Here is a 17,543-nt window from a genome sequence, read left to right on the forward strand (position 1 = left end):
GTACTCACACCAATGGACATACCATGACAAGGAAAATACTGAGAGCAGGATATTATTGGCTGACGATGGAGTCAGATTGCTTCCAGTACGCAAAGAGGTGTCACAAATGTCAGATCTACGCCGATAGAATTCATGTGCCACCATCTCCGCTCAACATACTCTCTTCCCCTTGGCCTTTCTCCATGTGGGGAATCGACATGATTGGAATGATCGAGCCAAAAGCGTCCAACGGACATCGCTTCATCTTGGTAGCCATAGACTATTTCACCAAATGGGTTGAAGCAGCTTCATATGCAAACGTTACAAGACAAGTTGTCATTAGGTTTATCAAGAATCACATCATCTGTCGCTACGGCATTCCTAGCAAGATAATCACTGACAAATGGCAGTCTTTCCCGAGGAAAGACAGTTTGTCAATTTACTACCCAAGGAATCGACAAATGGCAGTTTCTTTGCAAGAAACAGTTTGTCTGCTTCCGAGATGTTTCATCCCCATTAGGGTCGACAAATGGCAGTTTTCCTCCTAAGAAAACAATTTGTTAATTTCCCAGCGGAGTCAATGAATGGCAGTCTTCTTCAAAAAGATAGTTCAGATTCCTCAGCAGAATTGACAAATGGCAGTTTTCCTACTAGAAAGCAGTTTGTTAATCCCCCCAGCATAAGTCGATGAATGGCAGTTTTTGTTCCGAAAACAGTTCGTCCACTTTCAAGCAAAGTCATTAGCTCCTCAAAAGGATGCACGATCATATGGCATCCCTTCGAAGACGTCACATTGAAGAAAAGTATGATAAAGTTTCTTATCATCCATCAAATGGCATCTCTCCAACGAATGCTGGTGAGAAGTTTGATGAGGAAACCAACCTTTGGAGATTTTTCTCTTTATCTGAGATATCGTCCAAAATCACAACTGAGACTAGTTTCGCGATAGGACATCCGAAACAAGGAGGAGTTGTTTACCTTTTTCTAAGTATCAACACTTAGTTAAAGAAGATGGATTGCGCATTCTACAAGGACATCCATTCACCAGAATCCGCATAACGTTTTTCTACAGGGGTTTGTATCCTCATCCCCCCGCCAAGTGCGACAACGGGATCAAGTCATGCACGAGGATTTCATTATCAATGCAACATCTCAAGGACGCCCAAAATTCGGGCATTCTTTGGTATTTAAGTCTCTCATTCCGAAGAGATCAAGATATCAATCTTTCTCCCTCCGAATGAAAGAAACTTAAATAGGGGCATCTGTCATACCCTAATTTTGACCCCCCCTGAGATGTCATACTTTCAGGCTTTTCATCAGAATCAAAACAGATACTCAGAACAGTCACTTGTTCATCTGGTGCTTAATCGAGGATGTTCAGGAACAAAAGAGCTTAGGCAAAGGATCAATCAATAAAAGGATTAGTCTCTAATACAATCATAGGACTCAAAAAGATTCATTCTATTCGCCTATGATTGATTAGACACCCAATCATCTGGGCCCAAGTTTGCTTAGTTCACTAATCTAGGGTTTTGAGTCCATCAGGGACTGTAATCAGGGATCACATTTGGGAAACCCTAAAAAGATCCAGGACATATATCAATTGGTTCAAATATCTTCAATTGGTTCATATGACATTACCCATTGGACATTACACTTCAATTCGAGATCTACAGTCATCAATTTCATCTGGTCGACAATTAGGGTTTTTAACCTAACTCACCTGGGCAGTTGACTTTTAATCAGGATATGGATCAAAAACTCAAAACATGGTTCAAGAACTTCCATTACCTCAATATAATCCATTCACATCACTCATTTGAGGAAGAGAACTTGATTCATCACAAAAGTCCAAGATTTCACTTCATTAGGAAAAAGTCAACTGTACAAGATTATCTTTGACTTTTAGGATTTTTGGCCAAACCATGACTTTTTAAGATCAATATCATCAATATATGATTATTAGAGTCATTTGGAAAAATAAATTCAAGAAAATTCATCATGGATCAAAAAGTCAGGAATTAGGGTTTTTAAGGGCATTATGGGAACTCAAAATTTCACCTACACAACTGAAAAAAATTCCAACATGAAAGTTGTAGATCTTGCAAAATAAAACAACATCTTACATAGCAACTTTTTTCAAAAGATCAATCATTTGAGAGATTTAGGTTTTGGAAGTTATAGGCCTTAAAAACTAAGAAATTTTTCTAAGTGTTTTTGACCTAGTTTTCTTCCAACTTTAGGCTCATTTTTCACAAATTTCCCAAATGATTCTGAGGAAACCCCAAACTAATGAATTGAAGTAGATGTTTAGGGCTTTCCAAATTGTGCTCAACCTCCTCCAAATTCATTTTGAGCTAGGAGTTATGCTTGTTCAAAGTTGGCCTCATGGAGTAAAATTATAGGTCATGTACAATTTGAAACTTTGCAATTTTGTGCAAATGGCTTCACTAAATGATTTTACACGACGCATAATACATCTGCAAGCATACCATACATCCATTTTAATCATTGCATAAGGATTGAAGAATATTCCCAAAAATAAAGGCATGTGATTATGTAATGATTACATTTGGGAATTTATGGCAAATGGATGAATCACCAAAGGAATACTCTTCCCAACGAATTGGAGCTCACTTCTGCATCAGAATTGTCCCCTAAGATCAAGCAAAACCGATGGCTAGGGAGTGGTATCAAAGAGCTCATCATTGCACTTGGAATATTCTTTGAATTCCTTCATGGCCAAGAAACCAAACTCACTTCACTAAGCAAGCTTACTATCTCCAATTGCTCTGAACATTTTTCCTATAAATACAAGTGCATACCTCAGTATTAAACACACCAAAGCAACTCAATTCCTTGCTTTCTCCTTCTCTCTCTCATGCTTATGGTTTTTCAAAGTTCTTTGGCAAGAAGAATCGATTTCTTCAAACCAGAGCTCTTCTTTGAGAAGTAAGCATTCTAACATCTCAAAGAGGTTCATTAGAGGTGATCCAAGCACCTGGATCACTTCTGTAAGTGGAGGAACACCATAGCCACTTTCATTTTGAAGCTCGAGCAGTTGGAGGTCTGTAGCATAATTCAAAGGGTGTCAAACAAGTCTAAGCATCCAAACATGTTCCTTAGGATGCATTAAAGATATTCAAATGGTCGCAGCCTATCTGTAAGTTCAGAATCACTACTTTCCATTCTCACTTGAAGCTCAACTAGAAGGGGTCGGGTAGAACAATACTGAAGCATTCAAGGTGCAATAAGTATTCAGTTAGCATCACTGAGTTCCAAGGAAGCTTTTAGGATCATTCATACAAGCCCAGGTGTTCTCCATCATCCTCACGACCTCCATTTTCAGAGGTATTTTTTCAAACCCCAACTCACTTATTCAAGTACTCTTTCTTATATATCTCGATACCAGTTTGTTCATCATCATCAGAGGATTGAAAACCCTATATCATCATTCATTTATTCATCTTGTTCATCATTTAGTTTTAAAATTAGGGTTTATGTGTTCTTCGTGTTTTCTGAAAAATTAGATAGTTGTAGTTAATATAAATAAATATTAGTTGCATATCTGGATTCGTGAGGAAATTTAGAGCAAAATTCATGTTTACATCATCTAATTTGGTTGAGAAACGAGAGAGTTGGAATTTCAAAATCATGGAAGCTTGAGGTTGAAGATGACAATGGTTGTGGCGCGCAAAATTCAAATCCAGGGTTAGAGTTTATTTTATTTTGAGTGGAAGTTGTTTTATAAACGACTACATCGTTATAGCCCAGTGGTAAAGAGAGTTTGTGAGAAGCGTGTGCCCAAGGTCTGGGGTTCGAATCCCCCTCACCCCAGACCTTTTGATTTTATTTCTTTTTTTTGTTCTATGCACTTGAATAACATATGTGTTGCAATGGTGTCACTCCTTTGACACCAAGCGCGCGTTGGCCCAGTGGTGTTGTTTTGAGTGGTTGACTGCAAGGGCGTGGGTTCAAACCATGGTGAGACCAAAACATCTTTTTTTTATCACTATTTTCTTTAATTTTCTTCACAATTTCAACCAATTAACTCACCTATCAAATTAAATCATTTTCATTTCATTTTTCACACACTTTTCATTTAATATATCTATTTTATGAATAAACCAAAAAATCACAAAAATATTATTTATTTGATATATATTTTTTAGGTTTAAAATAACATTTTTTTGAGTATTTTAAAATACTTTAAATATAGTTTTCTCTTGATTTTCAAAACCTAATCTCTTGTAAATATTTTTGTGATAAAACTCTAATCATGTAGGTCTTAATTAGGTATAGACTTTGTCTAAACCCTAATTAAGTTGACTTTTGTCAACTTTCTAAACTGTTTTCAAACCTTAATTAAACAGACGACTAAGGTTTTCAGACAACAAAACCTTGTGTCATTTCAAATCTTTCAACTGTTTCTCATAAACAGTAAATAAATTTCTTTGGGCCTCTAATAGAGTGTAAGTCCCAACACCTTTTTCTTTTCATAGTTTGTTTTTCAAAACTGTATTTACAAAATCTTCTTTTTGTTTTCAAAACATTCTTCTGGTATTTGAAGGGCATTATTCCCGGTGAAACTCTTCAGATACCTATGTGACCTATGTCCAGACTTTAAACAAGCTAAGATTTGTCTCAATCTCACATTGAGCACACCTTTTGGAATGAGAGACATGGACAATCTTTTTCACCCTTATCATCATTAATCTTCCTTAGCACAGTCTAGGATCCATATTTGTTTATCCTTGGTCAAAGTCAGCCTCTACCTTGGGCATCATACAAGGCATGAAATAATAACTCCCCCAGTTAAGAGTCAGCCACAATTCTGGGTTTTGTACAGAACACCAAATAAAATCCATCAAATAAATGCTCCCCAGCTAGAGTCAGCCTCAATTTTGGGCTTTGTACAGAACACAAAAACTTCTAAGTTTAAGTCAATCCCTAGTAGGGTTATCTCCCAGAGTCAATAAAATAATAAATCAATCAAAAGCCTCAAGCTTGGGCCTCATTCAAGCCAGCTAAAATCAAATCTTTTATACAGTAGATAGACATAGCTTATCTCTATAGAAAGATATTTCTCCTATCTCACCACAAACAAACAATCATTCAAACAAACAAACATTTCAATTTCAATTTCAATTTCAAACATTCTCCCACTTAGGACTTTGATAGGCATGCTCTGAGGCAAACAAACCCAGACTTATACACTTTCCCTAATTTGGATGAGAATCCTTCTTTCATTCAAGAGGCATGTTGGCTGTCATACTTGATCAACCAAGTAGACTCCCTCTCTTAATGAAATGAATTCAGCTTTTTCTGTCACTTTAAAATGTTTGTGGTGGAATAGTAGAAATACCTCTCTATAAAGATGACTTCATGTCTCTTTACTGTAAACGGAGATTTAATTCAAGCTTCAACCTTGAGCTTCAAGCAAGGCACCAAAAATCATTAATTTCCCTAATTAGTTCTCCGAACTACAAAAAGCTCTGACTTCCATTAGGGATATGTAGGCATGAGGTTCACAAGGAATCTCAGCGAGCTAATAAAATACCAAAAATAGTCAGTCAGTCTGTCTTTTTAATTCAATTTAATTCCTTCTCCTAACACAAAGGAGAAACTTTCCCAATAACAAGCAACAATCACAATCACATTGACACAGTGAAGGTTCCTGTAGAGTACTATGGATATGTAGGGTGCTTAAACTCTTCCCTATGTATAACCGACCTCCCGGACTCCAAAATTTCTAGTCTAGGTGAATCCCCACACTTAGAAAACTCCTAGGGTTTATTTGAGATCTTTTTCCCCTTTCCTACTCGTAGGATAATTAAAAAGTTCGTGTGATATCGTAGGAAGAACTGAAATAAAATTCATCCCGCCCCGGGCGCATCCTCCTTCCAAATTTCGCGTGAAGGGTCTAGCGTGCCGTCCTCCCAAGTGAAACGGGGAGGTAAAGAAAACGACACCCACAGCTAGGGTTAAGTGTTTGCTAAGAAATGTTTGCAATTTATTTATTTATTTATTTATTAAAAGGGATATTTATAAGAGGTGGGGGGAGGGGAGTTAGTTTTTTTTGTTAGTGTGCTTGTCAAGATTTCAAAACCCTGTTGTGCCTACGTATTCCCAGGTGCAATGAAAAATTCAGAGATTGTACGAGTGTGTCTAGGAATCCTTGGAGGCTGCCCGAAACAAGTCGTTGGTCGGGCAGAAGGGTGGTTTTAGGTCGACACAGTCATCTGTCGGGCAGAGATTATTCCGCCTCTGATAGGAGCAAGGAGTGTGTCTCGCTTCTAAGATGGAAGAAGTCTGGTCGATTGAGACGTCCTTGTAGTGGCGGGGAGCGAGCCCGGTGAAGGGCAGGGGGAATGGAGCCTCTGATGTCCTTAGGTGATTGGGCCAATGTTATTGGGTCATCCTGGGAGCATAAGTGGATTGGGCCATCCCTAGCCATTAGGCCAGCCCAGAACGTCTTATAATGTCTTTTATAGCTAAAAAATAATAGCTTAAATACCCTTTTTCGTCCCTTATATTTAGCTCGGGGTCCAGTTTCGTCCCTTAATTTATAAAAACTGCAAAGAGCTCCCTTAACTTTTTAAAATGGAAAAGGATGGTCCTTTCCGTCCATTTAGGATAACAAACGTTTATTAAAGCTTGCGTGGCATATGACTTGGTTCTTCTTCAGTTAGGTTCTTCTTCCTTGTTCTCTGCAAACGTGAAATCGATTTAGGGTTTATTTTCTGAAATTTCCCCCCTTTCTAGAAATTGAACGGTCTCTCCATGAAATCTTCGAGTTGTGTTTCCTCTATGATACAAAGAAGCTATGAAAGTTTGAACATTCCATGGAAACCGCTTTTCCACTATGGAGATAGGGCGATTCTACGAAGGACGGTGACAGCTAAGAGCTTTGGGAAACATTTTTGGGGATGTTCGCATTATAAGGTATGTTATTGGCAAAATACCCTTTTTGGTCCCTTAAGTATACTCCAAGGTCCATTCTGGTCCCTTATCTCTAAAAAGTGTCAAAGTGATCCTTTAATTGTCCAAAAAGGACCACGTTTGTCCTTTCTGTCAGCTCCGTTAGTCAAAGTCAAAGGAAAGGCATGGGTGGCATACATGTGGCAGACACGTTTTTATCTTTATTGCCAGGTGGTTTATTTTAATTGCCAGATGTGTAAATTTGTCTTAGACATAAAATAGAAAGGAAAATGAAATAGAAACCTCATTTTCTCTTTGTTGGTTCTTGGAGGAAACCCTAGCGCAGCTGCCATTGACGAAACTCCAATCTCTAGTTGCTGCGAACGAGAACGAAGACGACATTCAAGGTGAAAGCAAAGACGAAGACGACATCAGAAGTAAGTTTCTGCATCTCTATGCCTGGTACTCTATTATGGTTTTAATTCCATGTTTCTGAAGTTTATATCCTGCGCTTCTATTTAGGGTTTCGTTTGAAATGGACGAGTATCTAATCATTACAATCCACCATAGTGGTGAATTTGCGAGTGAGGACTTGAGCGTTTACGTAGGAGGTCAGATTGCTAAACTGAGGGTAGATGCTGATAAGTGGAGTTTTTTTGAGCTATTAGGTAGTATCAAGGAACTAGGTTATCGAGCCATAGAAAACATATATTATAAGGATCCAACTGGTGGGATGAATATGTTGGTAGATGACAGAGGGGCATTAGAGATTGCTGATTTATATAGGGTTCATCTTAGTGTTGAGGTCTTTATTAAGCACGCATTGTCCCAGCCTGTTTTTGCTGAAGAAGCTGAAGTTGTGTTAGATGATATTCCACTTAATGAGATGCCACCTAATGAGATAGTAGATGAGGTAGCAGTAGAGATTGAGGAAATATTGAAGGAATTTGATGAGAGGGCCAATGATGTAGCACAGGATGATGTGAGGACTAATGATGTAACACAAGATGGTGAGAGGGCCAATGATGTAGCACAGGATGATGTGAGGATTAATGATGTAACACAAGATGGTGAGAGGGCCAATGATGTAGCACAGGATGATGTGAGGACTAATGATGTAACACAAGATGATGAGAGGGCCAGAGATGTAGCACAAGATGATGTGAGTGCAGTTGGAGCTGATAATGGACCTGTGGGTGGTGAGGTTGATGATGATTTAAGACTGACTGATGACAGTTCTGATGATAGCAACTTCGAGTATGATAGTGCAATGGAGATAGTATTTGATGATGACTCTGATGATTATAGTACTGAACTGGAAGAGGAGGATGGAAACCTATTGGACTGTGATATTGAAGGTAATGAACAAATGAAAAGTAAAAAAGGAAAACAAATGTCTGATGAAAACAAAGAAGATAGTAAAGGGAGTGATAATGATAGTGAGGATCTTGGAAGTGATTGTGATAGTGATGATAGCAGTAGGGCTAGGAGAAAGAAGTATCCAATTTTTAAGCTTTTAAAGGATATGTCCAATTACAGATGGGAAGTGGGAACCTATTTTACTACAAAGGAAGATTTCAAGGAGGCAATTGTTACTTATGCAGTCCATTCTGGCAGAGATTTAAGGTTCACTAAGAATGACAAGATAAGGGTTAGGGTCAGGTGTAAGGATGGATGTGAATGGGAATCTTACTGTTCTAAGTTGCCTACTGAGGATTCATGGCAACTAAGGAAAGTAGTTGACACCCATAGCTGCAGTAGAGAGTATCATGTATAGTTATTAAAGACAAAATGGTTGAGCAAGAGGTTACAGAATTCACTTAAAACAAACCCTAGAATGAAGCTGAAGGACATTAAGGAAAAGGTTCAGAAGAAGTGGAATGTTGGGGTCAACAAAACCAAGGCTATAAGGGCTAGGTTTGCAGCCAGAGACATGGTTGATGGGTCATTTCTAGGGGATTATACAAGGGTGTATGACTATGCACATGAGTTACTAAGATCTAATCCAGGTTCAACTGTTAAGGTTTGTGTCCAGCCTGCACAAGAAGGTTCAACTGTTGAGAATTTACATTTCAAGAGGTTGTACATATGTTTGGCAGCTTGTAAGGAGAGCTTCAAGTTTAGCAGACATTTCATAGGACTTGATGGATGTTTTTTGAAAGGCTTATGTGGAGGTCAAATACTTGCAGCTATTGGCAGAGATCCCAATGATCAAATGCTACCAATCGCATTTGCAGTTGTTGAAAGTGAAAACAAGGATAGCTGGACATGGTTCTTGGAGCTGCTTATTGATGATCTTGGTGGGAGGGAAGAGTGCCTCACATACACTTTCATTTCTGATCAACAAAAGGTATGACATTTTCATTTTTCATGTATTAAATTTGATATGATATAGATAAATTGTATGACACTTTCATTTTTTATGACTTAGGGGTTATTGCCTGCAATGGAGGAACTTCTTCCAAGAGTTGAACAGAGATTTTGTGTTAGGCATCTATACAACAATTTTAGGAAGAAGTATGCTGGAAAAAAACTAAAGGAGATTATATGGAAAGCAGCCAAGTCAACTTACTACCAAGCTTGGGAGAGAGAGATGAAAGTAATGAAAAAGGTCAATGTAGAAGCATACAAGCACATGATGAGCACTCCTCCAAGATTTTGGAGCAGATCATACTTCAAAACTCATAACAAGTGTGATGCTGTACTGAACAATATGTCAGAAGCCTTTAATAGTGTCATATTGGAGTCAAGGGCAAAACCATTGATCACCATGGTGGAAGAGATTAGGGTATACATGATGGAAAGGTGGGCAACAAACAGGATGAGGTTTCAGAAATTAGAAGATGTTGATGTGTTACCAAACATTAAGAAGAAGATTGAAAAAACAAGTTCATACACAAATACGTGGCTTGTAAGGTAAATTCTGATTTCATTCTGATTTAAATTTTGATTTAAATTCTGACTTCATTCTGATTTAAATTCTGATTTCATTCTGATTTAAATTCTGATTTCATTCTGATTTAAATTTTGATTTAAATTCTGACTTCATTCTGATTTAAATTCTGACTTCAATCCTATTTGTTGAGTTTATATTGAAATAAATTCTGAAGTAGTACTGAAATAAATTCTGACTTCATTCTGATATAAATTCTGATTTTTAGGATGTCTGATGAGTTTATATTTGAAGTGAGGAATTTGGAAAACAATGCTGAAAAATTTACAGTCAATCTGAAAGATAGGACTTGTTCATGTAGAAGGTAGGAGTTGACAGGCCTCCCCTGTGTTCATTCACTATCAGCAATCAAAAGCAGGAACCAGAAGATTGATGATTATGTTCCTGAGTATTACAGGAAATCAAGATATATGCAAGTGAACCAGCCAGTCATTTTTCCAGTCAATGGCTCAAACCTATGGGAGAGGACAGAGTACCCTGATGTTCTGCCCTCTAAATTTAGGAAAATGCCAGGAAGACCCAAAAAAAGGAGGAATTTGGAACAAGGTGAACTGGATGGCACAGATAGAAAGATGAGAAGAACTGGCTTCATTGTGAAGTGCAGTAGATGCAAGAAACAAGGACACAACAAACTTACTTGCAAGGTACCATCAACTACTGTACAAGCAGCTCCATCACAAGCATCTCCATCTCAGACTACTTTTGTACAAGTATCCCAAGCAGCTCCTTCAGCTCCATCACGGTCATCTCAAGCAGCTCCTTCACAATCATCTCAAGCAGCTCCATCACAATCATCCCAAGCTCAGAAGACTACTCCAAAATCAGCCAAGAAGACTACTCCTAAAGCAAAGAAGTTGGCAGTTAGAAGGCCAAATGCCCCTTTTATCCCACCTGGTCCAACCACAAGGCTGACTACTGCAAAAACAGCTATAGGTCCAACAACAAGGAGGACAACACCTACTAAAAGGGCCACACCAAAATGGAAACCATAGTCTCTTTATTTTATGTAGTGTTTTGGAATTTTAGACATCAGTTTGAATATTTTGTAATGTGTTTGAATATTTTTTGTTTTAAGAACATGGTATGCAGTATTTTGGCCAAGTAATTTTGTGCTTTTGAACATGTGATTTCTGATGGCAAGGTTAATGTTAAAGTTAATGCAATATTTTGGCCTATAATTTTTGCCTTTTTCTGTCATATGAATATTAGTGGTTTGTGACCTTTAGCAAAAGTCAATACATACTTAGTAGTGTGTAACAAATCATAACATTACAACACTAAACCATAACATAATTTTTGCCATTGATAATTTTAAAACATTACAACACTAAACCATAACATTACAAATACAGACTTTACCACTACAATTCAATACATGAATAAATATCAAATTCAATACATACTAATTCATAACCTTACAGCATACTAATACAGACTTTTCCAAATGACCAACACTAAAATAACACAGAAAAGCCTTTTCCAATTTTTCTCAGAATTCATCATCTTCTTCAACTCTCTTGTCTTTTGTTTTAGTTTGTCATTTGTTGCCTTAAGAGTTACCAACTCCATTTTTGCTGCATCAAGTTCAATTTGAATCTTCTCCATCCTACTATTCTGCATCTTCATATACTGGTCTTTCTCATCCATCACATCATCAAAGAACCATTGAAAATAGCCACACCCTGTTTGGGTTGAACCCTGTGAAATTCAAAATACCAATCATTCATAAGGCAATACATGACATGAACAAACAAGTGAAGTTCGTTTTTACCTTATAATTACGACAACCCCAGAATTGCTTCCCGAAATTCGTGCTTGTTGAAGCCCTACGAAGCAAAGCTATCTCTCCACACCCACATACGGGTCTCCATCTCAAGTTTGCAGCAAAACCATCATTCTTCGTGTTAGATTCGTATGAACGTGGCCCTGCGATTGATGATGATGTCTGCTTCATTGGAAACTGACTTGGGTGATTTGCAACAAAACCCTAGAATTTGGGGAAGAAAGGAGGCAAATGATGAACCCTAGAATTTGGGGAAGAAAGGAGGCAAACGATGAAGAAGAGAACGTTGAATAACGAGTATATAATATTCCACGTCACCTGCCACGTATACAGACCTAACGTCCGTTTGTGCCATTTGGACAGAAAGGACAAACGTGGTCCTTTTTGGACAATTAAAGGATCACTTTGACACTTTTTAGAGATAAGGGACCAAAATGGACCTTGGGGTATACTTAAGGGACCAAAAAGGGTATTTTGCCTATGTTATTTATTCATTGAAAGTTAGTTGTAAGGTTTGAAGTTGAACAATATTCTATGTGCTTTGCAGGAATCTGGGCAACCAGGGTGTGGGTTTTTTGAATGGTTTTATGAGGAAACTAAAGATAATAAGGGGCAAGTTGTGATGTTTAGGTTAGAAAAGCTTGCTAAGAAATTGGAAGATATGCAGATGGAGTTTTTCAAAGTTAAAGTGTCATGTGAAGAAACAAGGAAAGAGATAGATCAGTGTAAGAGGCAATTAAACAAGATGAAGCTGGAAAAATATTGGATTATAATGCTTTTTGTAATTTTCTTAGTTATGGGTTTTTATCATATATTAAGTTCTTAGTTATGATGTATCAGCTATTGTGTACCAGCATTTTATTGACTTATGATGTATCAGTTATTGTGTACCTACATGTTTATTGACTTATGATGTATCAGATATTGTGTACCATTTGAATGCAGTTATTGTATTAGATGTTCTTGAGTATATTGTTTAATTAATATGGTATGTAACTGATAATGCAAGACAGTAAATTAAGATATTAGAGACAACATAAACAACACAACAAATGACATTGATTGACATGTTCAAAATATTGTACTTAAACCCAAAAGTGGTTCCAAATCCAAGAAGGTTCCCACACAAAATACAAATATTGTTCAAACTAAACACAAAATACAAATATTGATCAAACTAAACTAAACTCCAAATACAAATAAATGTCACAATCTAAGCATTCTTCTTGGGTGTGGATCTTTTTGTTGGTGTAGTCCTCCTTGTTGTTTGGCCAATCACATTTTTTGATGCAGTTAATCTGGTTGTAGGTTCATGTGGTACCCATGGAGCTGGTTCCCTTCTGACTCCCAACTTCTTTGACTTTCCTATAGTTGGTTGTTGAGCAGACTTTCCTTTAGAAGCTTGAGAACTTTGAGAAGTTGGTTGCTGAGAAGGCCTTGGTGCAGTCACCTTAGAGATATGAGTAGTAGTAGAAGTTGGTGCAGTCACTTGAGATTGTTGGGTAGGAGTAGAAGTTGGTGCAGTCACTTGAGATTGCTGGGTAGGAGTCTCTTGAGCAAGCCCTATAACTTTTCATGTTACTTTGTTATGCCCTGGCTTCTTGCACCTACTGCATCTCACAATTAACCATGTTCTCCTTATTTTCCTATCAGTACCACCAATCTCACCCTGTTCACGATTTCTCTTCTTTTTGGTTCTGCCAGGCATCCTTCTATACTTTGGAGGTCTGACATCTGTATATGGTATTTTTTCCCCATAAATTTGAACTATTTACAGGATAAAGCACAAGTTTGTATACTGCCATGTACCTACTTTTTCTATAATATTCAGGGATGTAATCTTCAAACTAAATACATGCCAAAGCATGAACACATGGAAGTCCAATCAGTTCCCATTTTCTGCAAGAGCACATGTTGTCCTTTAAGTTGACAGTTAACATTTCAGCTTGATTCTCAATATGTTTAACTTTAAATAAGTGCTCATCAGACATCCTACATTCAGTTTATATATATATCAGGCATATGCACTACTTCAAATAGCAAATTAGTTGTAAAAATACATGAAAGATTATGTGCTTACCTGACAATCCATGAATTGGTATAAGAACTAGTTTTCTCAACTTTCTTTCTTATGTTGGGCAAGACTGCATCATCAGACAAATTCTGGAACCTCCTTCTATTTGTTGCCCACCTCTCCATACAATAAATTCTGATATCTTCCAGCATTGTCACTAAAGGCTTTGACCTTGAATCAAGGATGACACTATTGAAAGACTCTGACATATTGTTTAGAACCAAGTCACATTTGTTAGTTGCCTTAAAAAAATGCTCTAACCCTGAACCTGGGAGGTGTCTTTATTATATGAAGATATGCGTCATTACTGATCAGCTTCATTGCCTTCATTTCTCTTTCCCATGCCTGGCAATATGATGATTTTGGAGCCTTACAAATTAACTCCTTAAATATCTTACCAGGATATCTTTTCCTAAAGTTGTTGTGCCTCACACAAAACCTTTGCTCAACATTTGGCAAAATCTCCTCCATGGCTAGGAGCAGGCCCTGCAAAACATCAAACAACAATCATTTTACATTATTGTATTAATTGCAAGACTAGAAACAACAAATTAATAATATGTCATTTTACCTTCTGTTGGCCTCAAATGAAAGTGTATGTCATACATTATTCTTTACCTCCTAACCCTCCTCACAACCAGCCTTGCATTTAACCCTAACCCTCACTTTGTCATTCTTAGTGAATCTCATATTTCTACCACTTTGTACAACATATGTTGATATGGCTTCCTTGAAATACTCCCTTGAACTAACATACACACCTACTTCCATTTGAAATCTTCCATGTTCTTTTGCATTTTGAACATTGGGAAACTCTTTCTTGTAACAACACCACTACTATCATCACTATCACATCCACTTTGTAATTCTTCACTATCATTATCACCCTTGTCTTGTTCACACTTATCCATCATAATTCTCCCTTCACTGTCATTTTGTACATTTTCAGTTAGATCTGCCAAATCTTCTTCTTCTTCTTCTAAATCATCCAAACCATCAGAAGAATCATCAAATGCTACCTCCATCGCAGTGTCATAATCCTCATCATCACTGTCATCTTCATTATTGATTTCATCAAGCACCTCACCACCCACTCCATTAACATCTTCCTCAACATTGACATCCCAAACCTTATCACCCACTCTATTAACATCTTCCTCAACACAGTCATCCCCAACCTTATCACCCATTCTATTAACATCTTCCTCAACACATTCATCCCCAACCTTATCACCCACACCATTAACATCTTCCTCAACATTGTCATCCCCAACCTTATCACCCATTACATTAACATCCTCTACAACATTAACAGGTTCCAAATAAGGATCTGCATTTATAAGCAAGTCACAATAAACTGGCTCAGCTATCTTGTATTGAATATAAATGTCACATTCTTGATGCACCCTGTAAATATCAACTATTTCTAAGGCTCCTTTATCATCAACCAGTTCAGACATGCCTAATGTAGGAACTTTGTACCAGATTTTCTCAAATTCCCTATAGCCTAACTCCTTAATGACACCAACAAAATCAAAATATGACCAAGTGTTTGCATCTATTCTCAATTTAGAAATATATCCTCCTTCATACACATTATTATCACCATCAAAAAATTCACCACTATGACGAATCGCTAGATTCAGATACTCGTCCATTACACCTAAATCATAAGAAACCCTAAACTAAATAAGAAACATACAATAAAACCCTATATCACAAAAAATACTGAGAAACATGTTGAAAAACCCTAAATCATAAAAATTAATCATAAAAACCCTAAAAATACTGAAAAAACATGTAAAAACCCCAAATCATATCTTCAAGCATCACAGAGACTAGGCATAAAACTGACACACCTGAAAGCAGATGCGAAATCAACCGTGAATCTTCAATGGAAACCTCCTTCAATGTCGCATGTACACAAGATGACTGGTTGGAGCTTTGAAGATCCGCCTTCTTACTTGTTGCGTGGTGTTCGCAGAAATTATGTCATTTGATTGTGAGGTTACCCTAATGAATAACTGAGTCTTATGACACGTAGAGACCAACTCAGCATCTAATAACACACGTGGATATTAAATACACAAATTAACTAACGGATGTTGACATAAGGATTAACGTGCTTCATTTTAAAAAGTTAAGGGAGCTATTTGCACTTTTTAAAAATTAAAGGACAAAACTAGACCCCGAGCTAAAGATAAGGTACGAAAAAGGGTATTTAGTCAAAATAATATTATAAATATATCATAATATATTTAATATTAATTTGAAATATTATAAATATTTTATAGTGTCTTTTATATAAATTTAAAATATCTTAGAATGTCTCTAAATTAATATAAAATATTCTTACATTAATGAATGGATCTATGAGGTGAACCGGTTAAACTCGATACTTGCGAATCGCTTGGCCCGGACGCATGTTTCAACTCTTTGGTTTTTGACAATCTCAAAATATATTTTCTTTCTCCTCATCATTCAAAAGCATACTTCTACAATCTTCACCTTGACTTGAAGCCGTGGTGATGTTCATTTATCCAACGACCACCTTACTGCTCTCTACCATGTTGAAACACTATTCAACAACATTGATCAAATTTAAACAATCTTTGAACCTTGATCTCGCTACTTGCATTCATTTGTTTTCAATCACCTTTTTCTGCTTAGATATTCTAACAAGCCCCCAAGCATGATTCTGTAACCATATTTGACTCTCATTATTTTCAAATGCCTCCATAAAGGTCCATGTTTATTTTAGTTCTATAACCCTTCTGCCACATTTAAAGCATAACACTCAAGACCAACATAATTGTTTCTTTGGGATAGTACAATTTTCATCCTTATCACGAGTAAAATGATAATTAGATGTCTCTATAATTGTTCCCTTATTACTACTAGCATCTAAAGTAGGAACCTCCGCTTTAAATTGAGTCTTTTATGCCATAGTTATAGAAGCTTCATCCCCAGGTCTTTACTCTCCTTCCCCTAACAAGACTCTCTGAAAGTACATTTGAGATTGATAAACTTTAATCCTCTAAGTTCCACTTCCAACAACTCATAAACATTGTTTCCTCTTAGAGAGTCATTGAAGACACAATCCACAACTTTATCATCAAGCTGATTAGGCTTGAATTGATCAATAAGCAAAGTTTTGACGACCTTCAAATAAGAGTAGTTTTTTAGATTTCCTACTACAAACCACCATAAGTGTTTGGAAGTTTATTCCTATAAATGAACACCTCCCGACCAGTTAAGCTGTTTTGGCACCAATCTAATCCCAAAAACTCAATGACAACTCACCAGTCAAATGCGTATTTATCCCTTGTCTTGTATAAAATTCATTAAAATTCTCTAAAACAACCTTTATACATTCACCATATTGACCTCAAATTCCATAGATTATTCTTGTCATGAAAGTATTCACTAGACGAATGAACAACAACATTGATCATTAAACATGTTTATGGATAACAAATTCCAACTGAGTTCTGAAACATACCTCATACTTCTTGGAAATCCATGAATATCTATGATGAATTTCTATCAATCTTGATGAACAAGGTTGTTACTACCACACAATGACAATAAAAAATATGAAAGAAAAAGAATGATTTTTTGCAGAGTTTCTCTCTGCCCACAAGTTGTGGAAAACTTCTTATTCACTTGCAACTGCAAATTCTATGAATACAACTTGACTACTAAAATAAGGGTTAATCCCTCTATTTATAGATTTAGGTTAGCTTTCTCTCTAAGCCAAAAGTCCAAAACTATAAAAGTCCAAAATACCTATTTTGGAACTAAATCAAATATAATCAAATTTGTGTGTAACT

At 36.8% G+C, this 17,543-nt stretch overlaps 1 protein-coding gene across 1 annotated transcript; it reads left to right on the forward strand.

The window, feature by feature from the left end:
- Nucleotides 1-8,737: 8,737 nt before the first annotated feature.
- Nucleotides 8,738-10,845, forward strand: LOC131659585 (uncharacterized). Its single transcript, XM_058928756.1, has 4 exons — nt 8,738-9,250; nt 9,332-9,816; nt 10,062-10,157; nt 10,251-10,845. The coding sequence occupies exons 1-4, from the start codon at nt 8,738-8,740 to the stop codon at nt 10,843-10,845; spliced, it is 1,689 nt and encodes a 562-aa protein (XP_058784739.1).
- The last annotated feature ends 6,698 nt before the right edge of the window (nt 10,846-17,543 follow it).

Source organism: Vicia villosa, linkage group LG3, assembly GCF_029867415.1.
Source record: "Vicia villosa cultivar HV-30 ecotype Madison, WI linkage group LG3, Vvil1.0, whole genome shotgun sequence".
In the NCBI taxonomy this organism is placed as follows: domain Eukaryota; kingdom Viridiplantae; phylum Streptophyta; class Magnoliopsida; order Fabales; family Fabaceae; genus Vicia; species Vicia villosa.

Coding starts and splice junctions, on each gene's coding strand:
- LOC131659585 (XM_058928756.1), top strand. CDS start 8,738: ATGAAGCTGAAGGACATTAAGGAAAAGGTTCAGAAGAAGTGGAATGTT. Junction 9,251..9,331: donor TCATTTCTGATCAACAAAAG/GTATGACATTTT, acceptor TTTATGACTTAG/GGGTTATTGCCTGCAATGGA. Junction 10,158..10,250: donor AGGACTTGTTCATGTAGAAG/GTAGGAGTTGAC, acceptor TGAGTATTACAG/GAAATCAAGATATATGCAAG.